The sequence below is a fragment of the Leptonychotes weddellii genome, chromosome 12 (assembly GCF_054177405.1).
Source record: "Leptonychotes weddellii isolate Sample4059 chromosome 12, ASM5417740v2, whole genome shotgun sequence".
Taxonomy (NCBI): domain Eukaryota; kingdom Metazoa; phylum Chordata; class Mammalia; order Carnivora; family Phocidae; genus Leptonychotes; species Leptonychotes weddellii.
Genome location: NC_138380.1, coordinates 21,562,769 through 21,589,129, shown reverse-complemented (window position 1 = coordinate 21,589,129; position 26,361 = coordinate 21,562,769). Strand labels below are relative to the sequence as shown.

The following is a 26,361-nucleotide window of genomic DNA, read 5'->3' as shown; positions in this document are numbered from 1 at the left end:
AACCCCCCCCCCCCAGCCTTACTGCATCTGAGCAATAAATAGCAAGTACTTCTGAAAATGCTCATAGTTGGCTAATGTAATTGAGTAGAAGAGCAGTCTCCAGAGACATTTTTTTCCCCTTTCATGATGGTCTTGAAAATGGTACTTTAATTTTGGGATGTGCAAGTTCCTGTGGAACATAATCATATGCTGTGCACTGCAGATGACGGGTGAGTCCCTTCAAGGACATAAGGCTGCCTAAATCTGCTCTGCTTCTTTACCTCTTTGGATACCATGAAGCTGTTTTCCTGGCACCTTGCCAGGTTGTAACTGGGTCTGTTTTGGGGAATTGTCACTTCCTCTTTTCTGTTTTCACTGTGGCTAGTCTAGGTCTAGACCACTGTGTGTCTGAGGACAGGGGCAGACAGGAGAGAGGATATGCCTACTTTTGCTGTTCCCTGCCCATGGGTGCGTTGGTTTTCTCTCTTGATTCTTGGATTCCACATTCAGTCTTCTTATAGTTGGACTTGAGGAATATTTGAAAAATCTTGTTTTGTCACCATTATTACTAGAATGTTTTAAGTTGTCTTATCTATGTAGAAGTTTAAGGAGTATGTATATTGAGTCACCTCCAGCTGCATATATAGAGATACACTTGAATTCCCCCGTTATTTACTTGTTAATTTTTGTTTAACCATTTGACATGAAGCACTTCATTATTGCTTTCTGACTCTTAAAACCTTTAACCTCCCTTTTCTTGCCATTGTTTTAAGTGGGGCTAGGCCCTCAATATATACAGCATCATTTTTCAAGATGTAGTCCACAGACCTTCTTGCTACTTACTAAAAATACGGAATTATGGAAATCACACACCAGACTTACTGAATCACAATATCTGATGTGGGCCTGGCAGTCTGCATGTTTACAAGCTCCCCAGTGATTCTTAGGCACACCAAAATGTGACAGCCATTGACAGGCGATGATTGCTTTTTGGAAGTAGCAGGTCCAGAGTATAGTGTCCCACCCACCAGCCATGAGCATAGGCCTCTGAGATAGCTGGGTCCAGAATCCCAGCTCTCCTATTACCTGTTACATGAGCTAGGAACGTTTCCCTTCCTTGCTGTAAAATTGGAATCCTAATCCTTACCACCACAATTCAGGTAGCATTGCTGTCAGCATTCAGCCTGCTTGATAGGGTTGTTGTTGTAGGGGTGATAGGGTTGTTACTGTAGGGGGGAGGAAAGTTTTCCTTCCCCCATAGGGTCCCTGCATGGGTCCAAAAATTAAACTGACAAGGACAGATTAACAGGAGAAAAACCTGCAGATTTATTTAATATAAGTTTTATATGACATGGGAGCTTTCATAAGAAAGTAAAGACTCTAAGAAACAGACCTGAGTGTTTTTATGTTAGGTCAGTGAAGAATGGACTGCCGGGTAGAAATATGATAGGTCAAAGAGTATGAGGGAAGTGTCAAGGCCTGTTGGTTTGGATTCTTTGCAGTGTTATCTTTTCTTTGAGAATAAGGATGTTCTTTTCCTTCCTCCAGATATAGGAAGGGCATCTCTCCCATGAGGTTTTATGACCTGTTGGAGGGGAGAATGGTAGGGATAAGGTCAAAATGACCTTCCTGTTTCTCCTGTTCTCTCAGACTCCTTCAGCTTGAACCTCATCATTAATAATAGCATTGATTATTAAACCTTAAATTGGAGTGTTTTTCATATATGTTATTAGATCCTTAAACATGGGATCAGCAAGATCAAATATGGTTGTCAGAAAAATTGAGAAATTTGAAGGACCTATAGAAGCAATGAAACACTTCAGGGGCATAATCATGGGGTTGGAAGACTAGCTAGTCCCTTCCAGTCTTACACCTGTGAATTTTTATAATCTCTCCCCCTCCCACCCCCCACCCCCACAATTTGATTTAAGTTTCTATTGTTTACCATTCCCTTTTTGCTTCCTGGAGATATGTATGAAATGTGTTGCATTGTGAATTTGGAACTTACACAGATCATGTCTCTTTAATAGACTCAGTTTACCTTTGAGAGATACTTTGATTGGAAGAATGAAATGAAGCTAATTGGGAAATAAGCATCTTTTTTCTATGAAACAACTCTTGGGGAAATGTTTGGGTATATGCACTTACTGTGTATGTTCCTTTAGATAGAGTGGCACAAACCGACTTCCACTTGGCCAAGGCAGTTACAATTTTGAACCTTTCCCCAGGTGCTGACTATAGCTTTCTAGTTAGATGACCACCTTTATTAAAAATATGCTACTGTATGTGCTAAGCACCATAAAATAGTGGATATCCCTGTGAATTCTGTTTCCTGGCTGCCAAAGGAATTGATAGGTTCTTGATTGTAAATATGCCCGGGGCATGTGGTTATGTTCCTATGTTCAGTCTATAATTCAAATGGAAATAGCAGCCTTTGTTTATTAAAATGGCGTGTGTGGCAGGGCAACTGGGACTGGTCCATTATTTACTGTTGGAAATTTTATCCATTTTAATCTGATCATGTCCTTATTTTAGTTCAACAGTCAGTTTTAAGATCGTCATAGAGTACAATTCTGCTTGGCTACTTTAATTAATATTATAGTTCAAGTCTCCTATTAAAAATAAAAATCAAACTTGTTTTTGACCCTGGTTATTTGAGAGCACATTTGTAGTTAAATTATTCTGTTCTGCCTCATGGAAGGGTACATCTATGAACATTGGGTTTTGCGGGTTTTTTTGGAGGGAAAAAATGGAATTTAATGCATTTTTTATGAGGAAAAGAATGACCCATTGTTTCATATTTTATTCCTCTGCAGTAAAATATTGTGAGCAAAGGGAAAATGTTGACCAAACAAGGTTTGGGGTTTCCTATCCCTGAAAGTTTTTCGCTTTAAAAACATTCCAACATTATAGAATAATATAACAGGCATTCCTTTTTCAGCCTTGGTATATACCGCATGTTTTTGAGCTCCTCTTTTTCTCTTTCAAAGACAGAAAACCTCACAGAGAAAGCTGGAAGTCTCATGTACTCCTCCTCAAACCCATTTCTTTCCCCCTGCTCCTTTTCTCTTTTTCCCACTACCCATCCCACATCAATACCCATTGTCTTTCATTTCTTTGCATTTTTATACTTTTGCTGCTTATATAGCTCTATGAATAATGTTGCATGTGTATGTTTTTAGTCTCTATGTGGGATTTTACCAAATAATTCTACAACCTGTTTATTCTGCTCAATATTTTTTCAAATTTGTTCATTTGGGTTGCTCTAATTCAGCTTAACTGCTCTGTAGTATTCTACTCTAGGGTTGTACCAGAAACGTTAATGTGATTTTATAAGATTTTTTTAGGGTACATACGTACCTCTAAGTAGACTTTCCTAATTAATAGGGATTTAAGCAAATGATGACAAGTAGCACTGTGTCAAGATGCCGCAGTAGTTGAGCCATGTTTTACTCCCCATCTCTGGTTAGAGGGCACTCCCATTTCCCCACATTCTCACTTTAAAGGTTTTGGCCAATATAGTGGATGTCCTATAGTATCTCAATTTACATTTGCTTGATTATTGATTAAAAATTACTTTTTTCCTATGCTTAACGTCCATTTGGAGTTCTTTAGTGAAATGTCTGTTTATCCCTTTTGCCAATTCTCTTGTTGGATCATTTCTCTTTTTTCTTACTGATTTGCTAGAGCTCTTCCTTTCTTTGCAGAGCAAATCTAATCAGAACTTCCAGTGACTCTTACACCACATCTGCCTACCTGACAGCTGAGTGCTCATACCTGATGATGAATTATGTGCTTCTGGGTCAAGCTACTCCTGTCTTGCCTGTTCAAGGACATTGGCTTGGAAGTCCTGTCCTCTCTTCTACATTGTCACTTGTTTTCTCTCCACTGGACCAGCGCCTATCATTTCTCTCCTCTATGATGGAAAACAGAAGCTCTCTGTCTTCACCCTGCTTCCTCTGCCAGCAGCCACATAATCCCTCCATACTCCTTCGTGGCACAGCTTTCGGAAGCATTGCATGTGCTTGCTGTTTCCAGGGCTTCACTTCCCATTCCTGGTTCCCGACAGCCTCTGCCCCTGCTGCTCCCCCAGAACTCTCCTTGTCCACTTACTAACGACCTTCACTTAGCTCATCCACCATGCAAATCGTTGTTCTGCTCTCCCCTGCCTTGCTGCACTTGACCCCGTTGGTCATTTCTTCCTTCTCAATTCACTTTCTTGCCTTGGCTTCCAGGGCCTGATGCTCTGGTAATTTCCTCCTACTCAGCTCACTGAGTGCTCCTTCTCATTCTCCTTTGGCAGATTCCTTCTCTTATCGCTTTTGAATGTTAGAATGCCTTAAGGCCCAGTCCTCAGTCCGTTTCAGACGCCTAGCTTTCACACCGCCCGCACGCCAGCACCTAACGAATGTGTACCACCAGCGCAGAGCCTTCCTCCCAGCTCCCCCCTTGTCTGCCAAGCATGCCTAGAACTCAGCTCCTGGCCATCTCCTCTGATGACCCCACCTTTGTGTCCTTTTGCTCAGATAAAAATCCTTGCAGTCATCCTTGGCTCCTCCCTTTCATCCACACCTCTCATGCCATCTGTCTGTCAGAATATTTCCGGATTCTGACCACTTCTTACCTCCCTCGCTGCTACCTCCTTGATGTAATCTACCACCACTTTCTGCCCAGATTACTGTCATAATCTCCTCTTTGGTCTCCCTGTGCTCTCTACCCTTTCCCTGTCATGGCGCCTGTTAACCAACAAAGTGGCCAAAGTAATTTTTTCAAATATTAAGTCAGACCTGTGTCTTCATCTCCTCTTTCTCTCCCCTTGTGCACACTGTTGTAGCTACAGTGGTGTCTTTGCTGCTTCTTGAACCTACCAGGCATGCTCCTAACACAGGGTCTTTGCATTGGCCACTGTCCTTGTCCTCCAGATGGCTCTATCCCATACCTTCCTTAAGTCTTTGTTAAACTCTAATCTGCCCCATAAGGCCTACCCTGATCACATGACAGCCGTGGCCCTACGCGCCAGCTCCCTAGTCCTCCTCTGCTTTTTCCAGATCTGTTTCAGTCATCAGCTACTAAATGTTTGTACTTTGGCCTGTCAGCTTTGTTCATGAAGTCTTTTCAGTAAAGAACGGCTTTAATTTTAGTAGAACCACATTTATTAGGCTCTTTTTTTTTTTTTTTTTTTTTTTTGCCCCCGTGGTTTGTTTCAAGCCTTGTTTAAGAAATCCTGCAGTATCTCTAGGGCATTAGATTTCTTTTTTTACTATATCTTTTTTTGCTACAGGAGGAGCTAGATAAAATTTGGCCTGAGGTTGAGACTCAAAACTAGGGGTGACTATAAGGCCTTGACATTCCCTCCAAGTGAGCATTGAACAGCAACCGCATTTTGGCAACCAGCCAAATATAACTTCCTGTAAAGATGCCAAGTGGGTCTTTAGATGCTGAGATGTGGGTGTTGGGCCTCCCTCTCCAAACCACTGAGAGGTACAGATAATTGAAGTTCTCTCTCTAATGTGTGAGTCATTGCAGGGCCTACATACAACGTCATTTCTCAGGATGAACAGTGATTACAGCATGTATTGGTTTTTGTATTATCTGCCCACCAGATAAAGCAAGCATTCTCTTCTATTTTTATTTTTTTAAAAATATTTCTATGTAAATTAGAATCTAAACTAGATAGTCCTTTTTCGCAGGTAAGATTCCGCTAAAATCCTGTTTTCTCAGAATACATTCCATACCTCAGTTGCCTCTTAGAGATTTCAAAGGCTTTTATGTACCTGGTAATTTGGAGGAATTGCTTTTATTTTGTGGTTTCCTCGGGACTTATAATATCTCTCTTGTAAGATGTTTGCCGATGTCAATAGCTAGTAGCTCTAAAGGGTTAGAGTAACAAGATCATTCTGTTTTCACTTGTGATACCTTGTTTTCTGCTTGTGCTATTAGTTCTTTCCTAGCTTCATGAGAGACATATAATCAGACTCTGAAGTTGCCCGGTTTTTTATTGGGATTATTTTCTTTCATTCTTCTGAGGGCATTTTGGCTTGGACCAATTCTGTTGAGTGTCTTTCTTTTTCAGGCATTTTCACTCACTTAGGTGTAACTCATCTCGTGATCTTCATTTGAATATTTGTTAAAACTATTATTTCTTAGCTTTCACTCATTGTTTCAGAGTCCAGTCAAGTCATACTGCCTTGTGATCTCTGTGGTGTCTCAGAATAAGTAGGGTAAGGTTCACACATTCAGGTCCTGTGATAAATCATGAGGCTATGCAAGGTAAATGTCAATATTTTGTTCACTTCACTCTTTATAATGTTGTTCACTTAGGCTTGTGTAATTACACAGCTACTCTCTGTAAATAGATTGTCCTCCATTGCATTGTGAATATAAACATTGGCACTTCTTTATTCCTGAGGGCTGATTCTGATAACCGTTGATTTTGTCTTTATTAAAAGTCCTGTTCATTATTGGCACCTAGAATTTTCTGTCTAGCAAGCATTCTTACTGTATCATTGACTGTCATCATAAACTCTATTTTACGGCTTATATATTATACTTAGCTCCTCAGGAGTGACTCACTATTTTGATTTGGCTGTCTGAATGTTTATAAAATATCCATAATCCTGTATATTGTGCCCTTGGGTTATGCAGAACTCCCTCTACCCCAGCAACCCTCACGTATCCTGTTTTCCTCTTCTTTTTTTTTTTTTTCCTGCAAAAAAACTACATGTTTAGGGCCATCCCTCACTTACTAGACAGTGATCGTGACACCCCAGGAATTTGATTCAAGTGTGGCAATCCATGTTGTTCCCATTGAGAGCTTGTGGAGTCCCACACATCCAAGAAGGAAAAGGAGCTCGCCTTCCATTTTGAACTTGCCTCTTTAACCTCCAAGAAGAGAGCACTGAGTGCTGGAATGCTGCTGCCACCTTGTTGTTACTGTTGTTTTAACCAGAGGAACTAGAAGGCATGACTGTGGAGCTCAAACTCAATTCTCCGCATTCTCATAGAGGTTTTTCTTGGTGATGTCAATGAATTGTTTAATGATGTGTTCTGGGCACCAAGGCTTGGTTAGGGTATTGGAGGAAACACCTATTTCAGTTCCCTTGACCTCAGTACTGTCATTAGGATTAGTTTAAACATGGGGTATTTAAATGATAAAGGTTCTTTATTTAGGAGTAGTTGGCTATTTGAGAAAATAACTTGAATACCTCTTTCAGTATAGAGTGGATTATAATGAGGTGAGGCCAGGTGAGCCACAGGATGGGTAAGCACACCTGGATTAGTTAGTCCTTGATTTTCTTCTTTATTTGTGAAATTTTCCCTCATATGATCTGGGTCCTAGGCATTCTGAAATCTATACATGTAGTCCTATTCTTCTAGCATACTTGATTTCTGTGTATATGTCATTTTGCATATTTCTTTTGTAGTTAGTTCATCCAACTATTATTTAGCATGTACTATGAGTGGGAGGCACTCTACTTGTTTCCAGGGTCACAGAATAACAGAAATGGACAGGATCTCTGTTCTTGTGGAACTTAAGGGCTCAGCAGGGGAGAGACATTACTTAGGTCTGACATTAATCAGACCTAGCAATCTAGCCAACATCTCCCTATTTCTTGTAACATCCTCCCGCCCTCGACACCCCCCTTAAAAGACAGACTTCTCTTAACTTCATACGCATGTCATCATGAGTTAGAATATTGGATTCTTCTTCTTTTATCCCCTCTATCCATTCTGTTCCTTCCAAGATTTTATTTATTAGAGAGAGAGAGAGGGAGAGGGGCAGAGGGAGAGGGAGAAACAGACCTCCAGCTGAGCAGGGAGCCCGATGCAGGGCTCGATCCCAGGACCTTGGGATCATGACCTGAGCCAAAGGCAGACGCTTAACCGACTGAGCCACCCAGGCGCCTCTCTTAATGCTTCTCAGATCACTTTAGTTCCTATCCATTCCCTCTTTGTCAAGTTCCTCTAGAACCTTCTCCCATATTCTCATAGTTATATTGCTTAGAACAGTAACCTCTTTGGGGAGAAGTCTGGGACCTATGAGATAACGCAAGAATTGTGTATGTTGATTTTTATGTGTGTACATGTTGTGTTGAAATACTATTTATTCCTGCCTCCTTTAGCTTGTTCTGTTTTTTCAATTCTAATTTTCTTTCTAGTTTTTTCTTATCCTGTAAACTCATATTAAGTCAATGAAACCATGTCACCCTGTCAGTGAAACATTTCCTGATTACTTCTTTCTTTCCACTTCCCTGAACTCTGATAGCACTTAGTCCCTAGTCTATATCACACAATTTAGCACTTACTCAAAACTGCTTTGTGTTGCCATTTCATATCTGTTGCCATGTCACAGCTTTTCTTGTATTACTCTGTTAGTTTGTAAGAATTTTGAATCCAGGATTATAACATATATTTACACAGAGCTTTGTGTGGGGCTAAGAGTTGGTAGGTCCTTAATAATGGCTTACAGAATAATAGAACTAGATTCATAGTGTATCTATAAATATTTAAAGGGCCCTAATACTTAGCTTCTTCTATACAACAGTTAATATAGGTCTTTTCCTCATTGATGAACATTTGCTTGTTTCCAGTTTGGATAATTACAAACATTTCATTACTTATTTTTGAGTCTGTCATGTGAAAAAGATGATCTCATTCCCTGTAAAGCATTTCATCCAAATATCTGTTATGTGTATTGGCACTTAGTTAATATTTGTGATACTGGGAGGTAGCATATTTCAGGTGTATTCTAGTATTTTTGTTTTATTGGCTGTGTTCATTTGTGGGTTTTTTGATGTTTGTTTCTCATTTCTGATGTGATACTTTGTTTTTCTTTTAGGATAAGAACAAGAAACTACGTCCCCTATATGACATTCCCTACATGTTTGAAGCCCGGGAATTTCTTCGAAAGAAGCTTATTGGGAAAAAGGTAAATGAGACAGAAACGTATTTGCAAATGGTTGGGGATCATTTTAAGCTGGGCCCTTGTGATGGAATCCCAGAGACCAACAGATGACGCCCCTCTGCCAAGTCAAGCGGAATTACTTTGATACGAAGAGGGGCGTGCCTGTGTCTCAGGATGTGGTATCCCGTGGGAGAGATTTAAAATTGGGGCCCTGACCACAGTGTGATTGCCAAAGCTCTCACAGCATGTTCTTTCCAGGGTCCAGGCTCAATTCCAGTTTCAATAATTGCATATTGCCCCGAGCTTCATTTACTTGGCTCCCTTGTATCTCTTCAGCCACCTCCATTAAAAGTCGGTGCTGTGGGATATGCTATTGAAGGAAGGTTGCCGGTTTTTTCTGCCTCCCTTACTCCTGAGGACTATTCCTGGCTGTTGAGAAGAGGGGCTCTCCTGGAACGGGAGCATGCTTACTGAAATGCACTGTGGTGCATAAGCCACCTCCACTTGTTCAGCTTGTCATCCTTCCTGTAGCTTCTACTGCAGGTGCTAGGGCAGCCTTACCGGGGGAGGATTGTGTGGTTTCCTAGTAGTTCCTGGGGAGCTCGTGGTGCAGCAAAGTGACTTTCTGGTCTGGTGCAACAGCCCAGAGGCCCTAAGAGTGCATTTCCTTGTGTTCTTAGAGCATATATTCTGTGGCCAGCTGCAGAACTTGCCTTTTTGGGAGGCTGAGAGTGAGCCTCTGAGCATTCCCTATTTTCCCTGACCTCCCCACCCTAAATATTCTGGGCAGGTGTCTGTGTCCTCGATGAACAAAGGAAATGAGTGGCGTAGTTCCTTTGATGGTGGTTGAAGGAAATCTGTTCAGGGAGGGACTGTGATTTGTCTTTTCCGTACTTTGCTTCAGTGAGGGTTCTTCTGGGAAGATACCATGTTTTGGGTCTGATTTTTCTCATGTCTTGAGAAAGATAAGGCCGTTCTGCTGTATATCTGCCCTTAACACACATTAATGCCACATTAGCATTCTTTACCTAAATGCAGATTTTTAATGATGTGACAGGTTTCATAAGGCTCTGGCTTTTGAACTAACGCCAGAGTAGTCTATCATAAACATAACAGTTTTATTATATACCATAGTCACTAGAAATATAAATTATAGCAAAGAGATTTTTAAAGTTGGCATGGGATGAATTTGCTAATTTTGAAGTAGAGAAACTAAACTGGAGTCCCTAAAATGAGAGTTAAATCTCCTCAGGTTCCTTCAGAGAATAGACTCATTTGTCATTGTATAAAACTTGACAGAACGCTGTGTTCATTCATGAAGTGTAGTGCGAATGATGCCTTTAAGCCTCTTTCAATTTCTAGATCTCCTGTTATCTGATCTAATGTTGACATCTCTATTTCACCAATTTTATATCCTATCGCTCATTTGCTGGCTCATAAACAATAGCATAGAAGCAAACAAGGAATTCCTCAAGAGTGTGGATTTCTATGGAAATCCATCCAAAATTAACCTGAGGTGGGGGGCAGCACTTACTTGATTCCTACGCAGCTGTCTGCACGCCATGTGGTATGGAACCCACCTGGCTTCTTTGAATGTTGCCCTCACCTGATTCTGTTTCATCCCTGGGAGCGTAGATCACAGCTTATTGCAGCCGATGCTGAGTGGTCCCAGAAGGTTAGCCAAGGGTTCTGCTCTCAAACGGTATGTGCCAGCCCTCTGTAAAGACCATCTCTCTCAGGATAGAAGGACTGATCTCATGTGTCAGATATGGTGGCAATTCTTAAGCAATTAGGTTCCTTCTTGGTGGGAGAAGCCTTGTTTACTGGTTCTTCTGCATAAGAGTTGATTGGATTCAATTTGTGCTGAGCCCAAGTTTGTCCCCCACGGTGACATTGTATAAATGATGAATACTGTATCCCTGCACAGGGAGTAGGATGCTGCTCAGCTCTGCTGGGCTGGAACATTCCTGATGCAAACTGCTTTTCCTGACTCACCACCTGAAACCACTTGCCTGTCTTCTGGGCCCGTCGGTTGTGACAGCGAACACCCATGTTTTCTCTCGAGTCTGGGAGCAGGCAGGGCAGTTGCTGCCTCAGGGGGGTGGCTAGCACATCATTGCACATTTCTGCCAATTCCCTTCAGACCTCTGCAGCTGTTCAGCATGGCACATGGTGATTAAGAGGCACGGAGAGGGAGCATGTGTGCCTGTGTGCCTCTGTGCACGAAAGCTGATTAGGGCAGCCTGTCACAGCTTAAGCAAGATAATGGAGGTAAATCATCTTCTCTGCCCAGACTATTATTTGACCATCCCAGAGAGTCCATAATATGACAGTTTTGAGGAGTTTCTAGAATGTAGAGAAATAAGATTGAAGGTAAACTAGTAAGATGCTTTGTTAGATTCAATGGTCTCCATTTCGGTTATGGAAATTCACTTTGATTCACTCCCAAGATTCAATTCTGGCTAAGTGCCTTAATTAAAGTAACCATGCACCTCTCTGAGCCTTGTGAACTAGGAATAGTATTTGCCTTCCCTTTCTCATGGGATTTTTATAAGAATCTAGGATGATATTAACCTTTCATGTTTTTCCAGATGCCAGTCAGGTAAGTTGTGTTGTCTTGTTTAATAGTGCTGCTTTTTTTTTTTTTTTTATGGAATCTAACAGTTACTTTTTTTTTAAACTGGCTCTGAGGTCAAGAGATGTGAATCAATGTGCAACTATTTGACTGACATCATCCCATTGCACAGATTTGAGTGGTATTTGGTTAGATGTGGCATCAAGTTTCCAGCTTCCACAAAACTAGTGTCTCCTTGTGCAGTCTGAGTATGTGTAAAGTGTGTGTAAAATGTATGTTTGTGTGTGTGTGTTCTCTGAGGGAGATGTGCAAGAATACGTGTGTATGTTGGAGGTGTTTCAGAAGCTGTCTGAATTGCCATACTGCCTGGTAGAATTCCCTCCCCGTCCTCTGTTTACCATCTGCCATCTGTGCTTTCACTAAAATCTTGACTAAGGAGAATGTCTGGTGAAGAACTGTCTCGCTAATCTCTTCTGGGGTTCTTCATGGCCCTAACGTAGTGGAGAAATGGAATCCATGGTAACTTTCCTACGTCTTTTAGTTTTGTGGCATGACATCCTAGGTGTGTATAAGGTGGTGAGATTGATGTCCTAAAATAACCAGGGCGACAGTCCTCTTCTAGTAGCGGGAGCAATGTCTTCCTGTGTATATATATATTTTTCTTAATGCTCAGAGAAGGCCAGCCCATCGACAGGAAGAGTTTGTGTGCCTAAATCATTTTGTTCTCAGTGGAAGAAGGTGATAATAACTGGGATCTTCGCTGGGAATTTTCTCCAGCTGTCTCATAGAATCTCTAAAGTAGAATCTCAAGAGTATTTTAAATCCATGTAATACAGCATTTACAAACGACCTATGAATCACTGTAACTCCTGTCCCTTAATTGTACAATTTCCATCACCATGGGAACTATTGTGTCGGACTTGGAACTTGCTTGGACAATTGAGGGGTCAAAAATGGACGAGTGGAAGAGATGGGATTGCAAGAAGCAAGAGTGCAGAGAAGCCTCAGGCCTGGCACTATATGCTCCGTCCACGCTTCTCCTATCTCCACAATCCTCGGCCCAAAAATATGTCTTTGCTCCCTCAATGTTTTTGCCAGTATTTGTTGAATAAGCAGATTTGGAGATGAAACTCATTTGTAAACTAACAGCCAACTTTGGCTTTCATGCCATCAAAACGTGTTCTGTGAACTAGGCTGACTCTTTTTTAGGCACTTAAAATTGAGCGTTTTTCTTGATAAATGCAGACAGTTGGGAAGTTATTGGGCTATAAATAATACTGGCAGTTATTTCAAATTCATATTGCATTAGATGGTTCTTCTCTTTTGGAAACCTTTCTTTCCTGAAGTTTGTACTTTGAAGGCATGGAGCTCTTTGGGGTAGGTGGAAATGATCTTCTTTGCACCAAGATTCATTAAGTCCGAACTCGTGGTATTCTGTCAGAAACTCTGGACTCGTCCAGTGTCCTGGAAATCACGCCTTTCCGTTGCTGTCACAGATATCTTTGACACCCCGCACTTCCTTTACCCCCCTACCCCAACCCCTCACCAACTCCTGCTGTGTAGATGTGTGTGTTTCCTGTTCCTTCCATTGTGCTGCTGCAGCCTTGTGTCAGATGCCCCTCACCGAGACTCCTGGAGCCTACAGCCATTTTTTCCTGCTCCAGTCTGTTCTGCACCTGCAGCTAAAGGGAGCTTCACCAGTGACACACTTTTGGCTTCCCATTGCTTCCTGTGGCCTACAAGGTCCAGCATAATCTGGTTCCAGCCTACTTCCCAGAAAGAAGCCCTTACCCCTTCTCCCATCCACTTCCTGGCCACCTTTCTGGCTTTCTTTAGGTTTCTGAAATGCATTATGCTGTCACCTCAGGGCTTTTGCACTTGCAGTTTCTTCTCTTTGGGATACTCTCTTTGTCCTTCTTTCCCCTTATTTGTCTTACAGTTATCCTTCATATTCAATTTAAATGTGACTTCCTGGGGCAAGTTGTCCCCAAACAAGCTCCCTTCTGATAATTTGTACATAATTTTTCACATCTTAATGTATTTTGTGTTAATATCTCTCTTCAGATTCATTTTATTAGGCCAACTGGGGCCCACATCTGTTTTGCTCACCACCCCAGGGTTCCGTATATACAGTTTATGATGCACAGTAGGTGCTCAATAAATTTCTTCTAAATTAATTAACTTCAGGGGAAAATGGGAGCATTGGGATGAAGGCTGTGTGGACCCAGATAAGAATATATTAAGGGAGCTAGAAATAGGCCCTACCTGATTTGCCTAGGGTTAGCCAGATATGGAAGAAGTAGCATGAGATTGTCTCTTCATTCCGGACTCTAAAGTCAATCTGGAAATGGTTGATATTATATGTAAATGATCTTCCCTCTATTCTGGGTTAATGTGCTTTAAGAACTGGTTGGCGACCCAGCTACTGTTAATAGCCTTGTTTCCTTGGGATGCCAACTATAGAAGATGTGGCTCATTTGCGATTTGGTGAACACCTCAGTATGATTTTCATGCCATTCCAATTTGTTCTGTGAACTAGACAGACTTCTTAAGACATTTTATATAATGCTCATTTGAGTGTAACAGGGTCAGGGCTGTCATTTGTTGAATTGTCTCTTCGTGGTAAGCCCTGAATATTTTCACTTTTATTTAATTTTACTTAATTTTCACCTCCATCCCAAGATGTATGCATGTATTGCTATTTTTACAGGTAAAGAAATGGAAGCTCATAGAAATTGTTTTATCCAGGCATCTGTGCATTTAGTTGCTAAATTAAAGGCTGTCTAGAAAGACCCACTTCCATGTTGTGTGTATTGAATAACATAGATAGCCTGGGCCACGGTCCCTTTTGGGATAATGTCAGTTCTTGTATATAACACATACCTTACGTGCTATAAGAAGTTGATTCTCTTTCGCTATATCATCTTGGTCTACAGATATCAGCAGGTGGCAAGAGCACCATAGATCAGCCCTCGGAATGCCTTCAGCTCTCTAGACATGATCGCATTAGTCTTTGAGATGTCCCCGTGAAGTGATGTTTCATCAAATTGTTCTTCAGAGAAACCTGTGTCAGATTGCATGTTCTTCTGCTAGTTACACAGACAGTTGTGAGGTCATGGGGAACATTGCTAAGCCAGTGTTGAAGCTTGATTTCCTTTTCGATCTCTTGGTATAGGTGTGAGTTGGGAGCATCTGGGAGAAAGGAAAGGTCAGGTTGCTTTTTTGTCTTGGCCCAGAGCCAGGGAGAGATTGAGGAGCACACTCACTGCTCATTTCCCTGTGCAAGGACAGATCTTTGAAGGCACTTGGAGCGACATTCCTTAGCAGAAGCGGTTTTTCACTCAGCCTGTGAAAGCTCTTCAAGGGCCTGGCGCTTTCTTGAGAAGGAACTCCTTCACTCCTTGCTGGCTATTTAACAGGGCTGTCCTTTTCCTTCAAATCGCTTGTAAGTTCTGTCTTTTGCAGTGTGTTCTTAATCAGCTGTGTTAAGCGCAAAGCTGGCAGTCTGGGGATCTTTGTTCTTAATTACCTCTGATGTGTTTTAGTTTGGTTTTTATAAACATTCCCTTTGTCATCTCCACATTTCCCACTTCATATTAATTTGATTCACTCACGCTATGGAAAAGTCCCTTACATTAATGATCAGAACAGGCCCTAAGGTTGGGAATGCATTGTGATTTACATGGACAGGTTTATACAAGGTTGCGTGTCCTTGCCTTCTGTGTGCCAGCTGTTACCATCAACGTGGCTGTACGGTTTTTGAAGAAATGACTGTAGATGCTCACCAAATCAAGAGATGTTTTGAATGACTCGTGATTTCTGACCATGCTTTTTTCTAGTAAGACTTCTCCCACTTAGACATGAAGGCAATGTATCAGTATGCACTGGAGACCAGGAGTCATCTAGATGCCCTTTATCCTGTGGGTTTGGGGAATGATCCTGGACTCATTAGTTCCCTTGTACGGTGAAGGTAATTAACAAAACTGTAGAGTTGTCTGTTTCTGGAAATTTTGCTGTTCTGGGCAAGGTAGCTTTCTACCTGCTGCCACCTCAATGCTCTTTTTGGTAATGAGCTCTTGAATGTTTTATCTGCAGATTGTGAAAAGTACCTCTGCGCCTTAGGGGCCATCAGGGCGTTGAGCTGAGTACATTGCTCCTTGGTGAAGTGTAGTATTTGTATGATGTATATTGTAATATCCTCTTCAGAAAGCATCTCTAAGTTAAATGAAGAAACTAAAACCTTCAACTGCATTCCTGGAAATTTCTGTATGCTCACCTGTGGGAAATGATTCACTAGCTACCAGAATCCTCGAGATTCTCATATCTCTGGGTTATACTCGTATATTACATTGCTTATTTTTAAAGACTTTCTTCCCTGGACTCCCAAGTTGCTCACAGTTTTCTGGTGATAGTTCTTACGTTTAGAACATGATTTGTGGTCGGTCTCTCTTAAGCCACCCACTCCTGATCTTTTCAGCTAGGTTTCTGAAATGTCGTCCTTGGGGCTGGAACTTTCCATGCTTATTCTCTGCAAACTAGGATTTTATTTTAGGGGGAGATTTGTGCTGAATCAGCTCAGCTGTGTTTGGGGGTAGGGAGAGGACAGGCTTTTTTTCCCTCTTTAAAAATAACCCTTATGTGCCAAAAACCTTACAAAATGTGCTGAATTGCAAATCTTCAAACTTCTTATACCTCCTGGTTTACAGAGAATGGATTATTTTGCACTTGAGCTCTATGATAGTGTACAGAATATCTTATGTTGTAGAAAAGTGTCAGGTGACACGGGGTGCAGATGTGTTCAGTTGGAAAGGAAACTCGACTCTTGCTATCTTTTCTCAATATTTTTTTCTCCAGTAGTTTCTTCTTAAAAGGATCTATACAGAGATAGTACATATAACGTTTCTAATAAGAAAAAAAACTTAAACAAAAATCTGGTATGTTTGCAAAATAACACATCATTTAGAATTGGCGAGTTACATTTTTAAGCACCGACTTTCCAGGGTTTCTTTCTGTGTGACCTCTGCTTTTTTTTTTTTTTTTTTAATGGTCAGAGAGTTAGGCTAATACTTCTGGTTGCTTGTGTATTTCTTTTCCGAGGGTATGAACAACCTGTGCATGTACAAGAAGGTAGTATACAAAAGTGTTTGTTGGCTCTAAGGTGGAAGTTCGTCGACTCTTCACAGCTGGGGGATAGAAATGGTGTTTTAGGGCTACATCTTCGTAATTGGGGCCATGTAGTTGTAAGCTCCTTGTTTTAGTGTGTTTAAAATCTGAGTGAAGTTTTTTGCTCTTATCTGAAACAAGTTCTTTTATTGATACCTGGAACTGCCTTCTTGCTTTCATTTGCTAGTTTTCTTTTCTTTAGCAAATTTTCAGGTATTTCTAAAATGCTGCAATTCTGTCTCTTGGGGATGGCTGGCTTGGGCAGTCTTTCCTGGTGTTTTCATGATGATAGGTGTAGTGGGCTGAATAGTCACCCCCCAGAATTTGTACCCATTTGGAACCTCGGAATATGATCTTATTTGGGATTAGGGTCTTTGCAGATATAATTTAAGTTAAAATGAGATGATACTAGATTGGGTCGGTTGGGCCCTACACCCAGTGACTGGTGCCCTCATCAGAAGTCCATGTGACAATGGAGGTAGAGATTGAAGTGACGCAGTTGCAAGTCAAGGAATGCCAAGGATGGCAGGAGCCACCAGAAGCTAGGAAGAGGCAAGGAGAGATTCTTCCCCGCAGCCTTCAGAGGGAGCATGTCAACGACTTAATTTCAAACCTGAAATATCCAGAACTGTGAGAATGAATTTTTGTTGTTTTAAGCCAGCCAGTTTGTGGGATTTTGTTACTGCAGCCCTAGGAAAGTGATAAAGTAGGAAAGTAAGTTAGCTTCTTCATGTATCTGGCCATTTGGCTCTTGGTTAGAGTTCTTGTTTCTGGGTTTGTACTTTGGTAACGAACTCCTCTGCAAAACTGATCCATTGGAAAGGGTTTGAATGTGTGATGTTCTTTCAGCCCTGGTCCCCTGCCTGTCTTGTCTTGCTTTTTATATTTGTGTTCATTCTTTTGTCATTACTTATCATGGCTTTATGCATTGTCATCTCCAGGCCAGCTGACAGTTGCTATAGAGTAATTGATTAGACTTGAGTGTGTTTCTAGTTTTGTCTATAGGCTCACCCTCACACTTGTCCTATTTCTCTTCCTTGGGGTATGAATGCTGCTGTCCACTTAAAAAGGCTGCCGTACTCAGGGCCTCGATCACTTCTACTTCAATAATTAGCAGCAGTTTGAAATATGGCATCCTCTGGGATGGAATCATTCCTGGCAATAGCTTTTGATGAACCATTCTCATCCCATTCAAGGGTGATGAATAGAACATTAGGAATAATTACAAGTCTGTTTTCTGGAGCACCATGTCTAACGTTTTGCCTGCAGAGCTATGCATGCATTTCCTTTGGTAACTATAGGAATCTCAGGTTTTGTCTTCAATCAGGCCTTTTTGAGTAAGGTATTTTCCTTGCAATTTTGCCTTTTCTCCTCTTCTGGTTTCAACAAGTGTTTGTTTGGGCTGGGCTGTGCTGGGCAGGTGAGCAGGTAGTCTTCTTGTGAAGACAAAGCTCAAGTAGATTTATTCTCTTCGAGGATTCAGTCCCTAAAGCTTTGGCATACCTAATCACTTGATATGTTAAGAAGACCAGAGGTGGTAGCCTAGTGAAATCAGTTCATTTTTATTCATTTAGCAGATATTTTTTGAGCAGCTACTTTGTGCCATACCTTGTTCTAGGCATTGGGGATGGGGCCTTACAAACACCTGTTCTCGTGGAATTGATATTTTAGAAAAGGCACATACAGTTATTAGGTACCTTTATGGAGGTGAAGTAAAGGTGAATGAAATGTCATCTGTGTCACAAGTTGCTTATAATCCAACTCAGGCAAGATTACATCAAAATGTGTAAAGTTGAATAGGAACAGATTTGAATAACTGGTGAGATAACAGAAATGTGTCTCTTGGCAATGTTGGATTAATAGTAATGTGGATTGTACAGATCATAGTTGTCTTTCAGAAACAGGAGTGGTCTCACCTCCCGTGTGACCTTGTGCACTTACCGGCTTCAGCTGCACATATACTGCTGACTCTTAAGAATACTTCCACTCGTAACTTCTTTCTCTTCCTACAGATCTGTTTCCAGCTGCTGACCACTGGGTACTCAAATACAGATTCCAGTAAATAGGTGACATCTCTCATGTCCAAAATGTAGCTCGTGGCCTCCATATGATTTTTCTTCCTGCCCACAGACTGCCTTGGCTGCCTTTGTAGTTGATCTTAAATAATGTCTCCCCTGCCCACTGTCCTGAACTTTAGTGTCCACAGTCTCCTTATCCTCATCCTAAGTTTGCCTGATTCTGCCACAGTTAGCTCTTTCAGATCTTCCTTTTCACAATTCTTCCCTTGACTTTTAGTCTGTTTGCTCGTATATCTCAGTTGAATTACTGCAACTCCACCTTAGGTGGTTGGTCTCCTCCTTCTGGTCTTTGCAGTCTTTGACATTGCTGTCAGATTGCTTTCTACCTGAGTACTTCTGTTCCTTTCACAAACTCTGGGGATCCCCAGATGCCTGCAGAAAAGTATCTCATTTCTTCAATGACCATAAAATCAAAGGAAAGACAGTTGTTGATAAAATATCATAATGTCCTTTAAGGATCTTGCTTTCATTTCCAGTCTTACTTCCTACTTTACTGTTTATATAATGTGTCACAACAAACTTCTCCCCATTCCATAGACACGGCCCAGCCTTTTCAAAGCTTCTTGCCTTCACACTTGTTTTTCTGTAAGAATCGTAACCACTGTCCTGGATTCCTGGCTCCCCATGTGAAGTCTGGGTTCTCTGTCCTCCTAGTATACTTTTGTGCCCACTTCTTCAGGAGCAATACCCAGTTCCGACCGACCTCCCCCAGCCTTACAGGGCAAAGAGCTGGTCTTTTCTTCAGCTCTTGGTCCCTAATGTCAGGAATCGGGTTCGATCCCCATTAAGTCTTCACAGAAGAGATGGGATTTGTAAACTGGTACCTAGAAGGTCTTAAGAAAGATTGGGGATATCTAGATATAGAGAAGGGATATAGAAAGCTCACCCTGTAGTTCTAAGCTTTGGAGCTGGTTTCCTTGTCACCTGCTTTCTTTAATTTCCTCATACTGATAAAGACTTTGAGCCTGACCAGTGAATCTTTAGGCATAGCATTGTCTGAGACACAAATGAAGGCATTAAAAATACATAGAATAAATATGTTTTTCTCTTGGGTTCCTGTATATGGATTATGACTATGAACTCACCTCTCCACCGGATGGGTGAGAGTATGCTCCATGCGTTGTGCAGTTCAGCCCTCACTGTCAGGTTGCTCTTTGAAGTCTTCTTGCGGCTGCCTGAGCAGTCCTTCCCTAGCGCCAGAGGTCTGGTCTGCGGCTCTTTCTGTGTCTTTACTCCATAATCGAAAATGTGCAGCATCTCTCATTTGTTCTCTTTTGAAATGATCTGACAGAGGGATTTAGTATGCGTAATTAATGTTTTTTGACTTGAATCTCCATTATTTTAAAGCTCTAAATGACAGAAACTTGATGGCCCCGTCTACTCCCTGCTGTTCCCATCCCCCCTCACTTGGGGTTCATAATATCCCTATTCTCCAGTAATAGTCCGAATGAATTGGAGGTAAGTCGCTGACTTGCTCCACTTTGCCATTTCTGCAGTGTATGGGGTACCTTTTAGCCTGGCAAGTTGCTGCTGAGCCCAGCTCCTCTGAGCCTGGCAGGCTTGACTTTGATGCATGCTGGAGTGCTGAGAAAGGAGAAGACCAGTTCTAGCATTTGACTGAGCCCCACTAGGCCAGGTTTCTACCACCTCTAAACCTCTGGCCCTGCTTTATTTATTTATTAAAACAAAAAAGTTGGAAGGGAAGAGAAAATAAGGAATGGAAGCAAGGGAGGAAGAAAATCACAGAAATGAGCACTGATTAGAAATTAGGTGAATAAGTTTTGGTGAAATGGTACCACATGCAGATGGAGAAGTTCTTTAGTTTTCTGGCTGAATCTCAACAGCTAAGAGATGTAATCTTAAGTGTATGGTCTGAGTGTTCATGAAGCCTCTGTTTCTTATTTGTAAAAAGGATACAGTGTTTTGACAGTCATGATTCTTCCAGTGTGATAGTACAGGGAAGGAATGGAAGCAGAGCACTGTGTTAGGAGTAACTTTTGGATGGGGCAGAAAAGAACTGTTTTAAGTTCCTTAGGATGGAAATACAAACTAGTATCTCAAATGCAGACTTCCAGCCTTGTCCACAGTTTATCAGCCCACATTACAGTGAAGAGGTAGGACATTTCTTTGACCTCAGAGGCAGGAGGAAGGTCGGCAGCTGAAGATTGTGTATGTTCATATTCTTACAATAGGGATGAATTTCTTACTTTCAGTGTTCCTTGTTTTCTTAAATTGTGAAATGTGAAGGAATCTATTTTCCATCCTCTAAAAAGATAATCTTACCAAAAAAAAAAAAAAAAAATCCAGAAAGCCTCAAGTAGTCATCCTGATATCTCTAATCAGACTCAAACAACATTTACTGACAAATGTGTATTTGTCCTAGTAGAGACTCTGGGAGGGCCACTGTAAAGAAGCTGGCTTCACCTCACAGGATAGGTGGAAGGCAGAAAAACCCTGGGCGCCTCGACCCCCAGACCTGAAGTGCATCTTGTCCTAACTCCATGACTTTGGATGGGTTCTTTAATATTAGTCCTTATTTTCCTTATCTTTGAAAGGGGAGTGGACTGGCAATCCCAAAGATCTGGTTCCTAAACCTAGTAGTGAAGATGTTTTGCCCTGTTAGCACTAATTGACCTACCTGATACTTTTTCTTTAAAGATTTTTTATTTTTATTTATTTGACAGAGAGAGACACAGCGAGAGAGGGAACACAAGCAGGGGGAGTGGGAGAGGGAGAAGCAGGCTTCCCGCTGAGCAGGGAGCCCGATGCGGGGCTCGATCCCAGGACCCTGGGATCATGACCTGAGCCGAAGGCAGACGCTTAACGACTGAGCCACCCAGGTGCCCCCTGATACTTTTTCATTTCTGAAAGTTTAATCTTTTGCTACCAAAAGTTTATTTTAAATGTCAATGAATGTGAATACCTGTGGTAGACAAAATGATAAGATTTGAGGAGGGTAGGTGTGTAAGTGTGTGATACACACACACACACCCACCTGAGTCGTGTGACCACTGGGTGGTTCTTTATACTTACTAAGAGCATTGAATGCTAGAAGACTGTTGGGGGAACTATAATAGTTCTTTACCATCTCTGTGAAGCGGCTCCAGTGATCTCTTATTCACCAGTTTTCTCCCTCCTCAAGAGAAGGCTAGGAGATTGAATTCATTCTTTTCCTACTTGTGCTTCTCCTACTGAGTTGTAGGCAGAGCATCTTTTATATCTTTTCCTCTGAAATATTTAAATTGTTACGGTTGGGGTTATAGTCTAGTTTCCTTTGGGGCAAGGGCCTTTTCTTTTTCTCCTTTCCTAGGACCTATGTTTTCAAATGATTTTCACCCTTTTGAGAGCCGGTGTTTGTTTCCTTCCATTATTTATCAATTCACTAAATTTTAAAATGATGGCTTTAGAAGCCAAATCTATCAGAATGCTTGATTCCTTGACATCAGCCTGGCACTTTTCCATACTTCCACATTGTCCACCAGTTTCTCTCCTTGCCAGTGGCGTTGCCAGCTATGAGGAAGAACAGCTGCATGTGGTTTGAACTCCCCATGTGTGAAGTTTTTGAAGATGAAAGACAAAGATGAATCGTGTTGCTGCTCTTCCGTTTTTCTGGTTTGGTGGTCAGTAATCATAGCTTTCCAAAGGGAAAATGGTAACAGGATCACTAAGTCTAAGTAGACTTAACTATTTTCTCTACGATTGAGAGAGTGAAAGTGGTATTGACACTTTACAGACACAAAGCCCCCCTTCCTTTCCTTCTCTCTCTCTCAACCCTCATTGTTGTTTTCCTTCCTCCCTCAGTTTATTCTTCCTTTTCCCTTCCATCTCTCTGCCTTGCATTTTCCATCCCCTTCCTCACAGGTGATTAGACCTTCAACACGAACAATTTCAAAATTCTTAGCTTGTAGTAGCTCTCATTTTCCAGTACACACACCCCATCTGCCATACTGTCTGACTTGGCCGTTGCAGTGGATCCCTGGGACCTTTCTGGCCTTAAGAGGAAAAAAGTGATTTGCTAAATGTCATTTTTTCTTGTTTCTGTTCTTCCTCTCAGCAGCATGAAACTTGGTTCAGTACCAAAGTTGATAGAGCATTCACTTCTCTCTGAAGAAGGTCCACTTAGTTTGCTTGATGGTTCCAATTTCTCCTTGGGCTTGGGTCCTCTTGGATGAACTCAGAATTTTCCAGGATAGATAATACTGTGGTATATTTAAGACCCCTGAGTGCTTTAACTGTCGTTTCTTACTGTTTTTGGAATAGGGAAAATATGAATGAGGAAGCAACTGTCAGTTACTTTTTTTAGTCTGGATCTCCCTTCCCTGAAGGATTCTATCTAGTTGATGGGCCAGGGTATGGATGTCCTTGCTAGGTGCTCTAATGACACCTCAGCTTGGTGCTGCCCTAAGTACAAGTACCATAGGAGGTGCTTGAAAATTGTATCAGCTAAAAAAAAGAGTAACAACTTGGGTGACTTCAGAGTCATCCAAGCCTGTTTTCCTTGCATGGCACAGCGTCCTGGAATTCACATTCAGGTTTGTTTCTTCCTTGACTCCATGTCAGCATCCCTGACCCCACAGTCCATCTCAGCATCCCTGCCCCCCATCCTATGTGTCCAGGGTGATATGTAGTAGTGCAGGGTTGATGGCTTGGGTCCTCGTTTTTTTCCCCCTTCCTTCACAGACTGCGCTCTGCACTGATGAGATTTCCATGACAAGGCAAAGATACTTTTCCTTATAGGATTTCTGAAATTTAATTTTTAAACAGTCAGGAAGACATAATTTAAAACATTTTTGTGGTTTTATTTAACAAGTTCCTTACTTTAAAAAAAAATAGATGTAGATATCATTTTTAGAAAGCACATATATGGATAAAGCAGTGATTCTTTTTTTATTTTCTCCTAAAGATTTTCATAGTCAAATCAAGAAACTAAATGCTTTGGTTGCTTCATTTGCTGAAATAGACACTTTAAAATCATTTGGCAAGAAAGCCAATATGGAAACCTGGGATATTTTTTGACAGACTATTGTATAAAATAGGCAGACATTTAAATTAGTTCACATATCTTTTATCTTTTGGACACTTTTATTTACTAGAAAACTAGTAATATTGATTTAAGTTTTTCTCTCTTTGGTGTGGTATTCACGTCTTACTTTAATTATTTTGAGTAGGTAATCTGTTTCATTTGGTTCAAAATTCAAATGATAATAATAAAGGGTATACAGTTGGAGAGCTCCCTTTACCCTACCCTGGTCCTTTGCTGATTCAGTTTCTTCTTAAACAAGTGTTTTTACTACTTCCTTGTGATTCTTCCCAGAGGTATTTTAGGCCAATATAGGCAGATGTTTATGGGTAGGTGGATATTCTTCTCCCTTTTTACACAAACAGTTAAAATTTTGTATGTATGACCAAAAATAGTATCTTTGCGTTTGTATTTCACTTTTACATGCTTAAAAGTACTAAATGGTTGCTGTTGTTGATCTGCACAATTTAGGGAAAGCTTACACTTTTCCAGTGAAATTTCATCCTAGTTTTCTATGTGGCCATAATTTTCCTACTTGAAAATGTAATTGTGAATTCTGCTAATATTGGTGATCTTGTCCTTTCTATCTTGGTTTTGATACTGAATTTTGTTTTTGCTGTTGCATTACAAATAACATTTACTGCCCATGTTGTCACAAAAGCAACACTAATTGTTCTATTCTAAAAAAAATTTTTTTGGGGGGAAAAAAAATTAAAGCAAAAGGAAGCAACCACCCAGGGGTAGCATCTGTTAATACTTGAGTGTATATATTCCAATCTTCTTTTTATGTATTTGGGTATTTGCATAATTTTCAACTTAGCTAGTAATTATATGGTACTTACTGTTTTGTAACCTTCACTATGATGGTTTCCCTGTGTCATTAGACTTCTACATGAGGTACTTTTATCATTTACTATCAAGTGAATGTTTAATCAATATCCTAATGCTGGCTATTTGTAGCGGTTTAGCATATGGACTTTGGAACCAAACAGACATGGGTTTGAATCTCTGGGGTAGCATTACCTAACTCAGGTCTGTCATGAGCATTAAGTGAGGTAATGTATGTTAAGCATTTAGTGCAATGCTCGGCATATCGTAAGAACTCAATCAATAATAGCAAACTACTGAGTCAGGGCTTGGGAAAATTAAGAACAGGGAGCAGTATATACTATGACAAATAAAATGACCTAGTTCTATTCTGTGTCCTGATAAGATTGATAGAGAAAGGGAACCGAAAAGGAAGCACTAGCGGGGAGGGGAGGAATAGAGAGGAATCCTTAGGAGGGACAGTAGCCAGCACTTTTATTTTCCTTAGGTCCTGTTGCCTTCAAAACCAGTCTAACAAGATTATAGTCTGTTGTTTGCCCTTTTTCGGAAGATTGTCTTTTTGATCTCCAAGTGCTTATTGGCCCTGACTTGAATTGGCCCTGACTTGAGTTGGCCCTGGCTAGGGTCGCCCAATTTAGAGAGAAAGTAGGAGTGGGGCCTGGGTAAGGAAGAGCTTGGAGAGAACTCTTAACATCCTGTTTTCCTTCTTTTCTGAGAATTCTGGTACGTTTTTCACAGCCTGATAGAGTTCCTATGGGAACTGGCAGGAGATCTGAGAGAATTTAATTTACTGTGACCCAAAGGAAGGGAAATAAAGAGCCAAGTATGCCCCATCCAGCAATTCCCCCGCCCCCTTTTTTCTAAAATCCCAAACTTGAAGCTCAGAATTGAGGTGTCTCCTCCTAAACTTACCTATCCAATCATACTGTTTGATCATCAGTTAGAAATAAACATTTGCTACCCTGCTTCTCAGCTCCCCAAATGAAAGTTCAATTAATTAAATATTTCAAAATAGTATTTATTTGCAGCTTTGACACATTTACTTTTAAAGGCTGGACTATTGAAGAGTAGTTAATTCAGATATTCATTAAATTTGAGGTAATGCTGTGAAGCGGGTTTGTTTTTAAGTCCATAGGCAGTACAGTTTGTTTACAGTACTGCACCAGATATACTTCAGGTGAGAGTTTTGTTATGATTTGTATTATAGAGTGGTTTTTGGTTCCTCATATCTTAGTCAGCACCTAAGCAATTACCCTGGTGCTAAGTATGGGGTATATTGCAAACAAAATGAAGTAGAAATACTGCTTTATTTATTTTATTTTATTTTTAGTGTAGGCAAACTGGTTCTACAGATACAGTGTTATATTATACTGTCATTTTTCCATAGTGTCACTTGTGTTACCACTGATCCGTAATGGCGTCCTTTTTACAATTAAGTGCATATTAACCTAAATTTTAATTGAAATAAATGACCAGATTTTATTTATATCCTCAGCATTATTGTCATTTGTTGTCCCAGAAAAATTATCTGCCAGTTTGAATTTGTCATAGAAAGGTAGTTATAGAAAGCTTCATTTTTAGGAAAGTAGTGAGGTTTTACTTTGTTTTTATAAACATCTAAGCCAAGTTCCCCAATGTAATTAAATCTGTTTCTCTCTTTGGTCGTTGGACACAGAACAAGTGTTAGATGCCACCTCTGTGATTGCCTTCATGTTATCTGAAACTTCATAAGCCTTTTTCTTTTAAGGACTAAACCGACTTGGGTTTTTCCCTTTGGCTAGGTAGCTGAGGATGTGAATTCCCATCTTTATTC

At 40.9% G+C, this 26,361-nt stretch overlaps 1 protein-coding gene and 1 long non-coding RNA gene across 2 annotated transcripts in view; one reads left to right on the top strand and one right to left on the bottom strand.

Moving 5' to 3' along the window:
* SND1 (staphylococcal nuclease and tudor domain containing 1) overlaps nt 1-26,361 on the top strand; it is a 404,590-nt gene that overhangs the window by 139,204 nt on the left and 239,025 nt on the right. Inside the window, exon 11 of the mRNA XM_081800145.1 lies at nt 8,819-8,908. Coding sequence (XP_081656271.1) covers nt 8,819-8,908 — 90 coding nt within the window. The remainder of the gene's footprint in view (nt 1-8,818; nt 8,909-26,361) is intronic.
* LOC145716488 (uncharacterized) overlaps nt 1-26,361 on the bottom strand; it is an 87,770-nt gene that overhangs the window by 48,347 nt on the left and 13,062 nt on the right. The window contains exon 2 of the long non-coding RNA XR_014139159.1: nt 19,786-19,984. This is a non-coding gene — a long non-coding RNA (uncharacterized LOC145716488). The remainder of the gene's footprint in view (nt 1-19,785; nt 19,985-26,361) is intronic.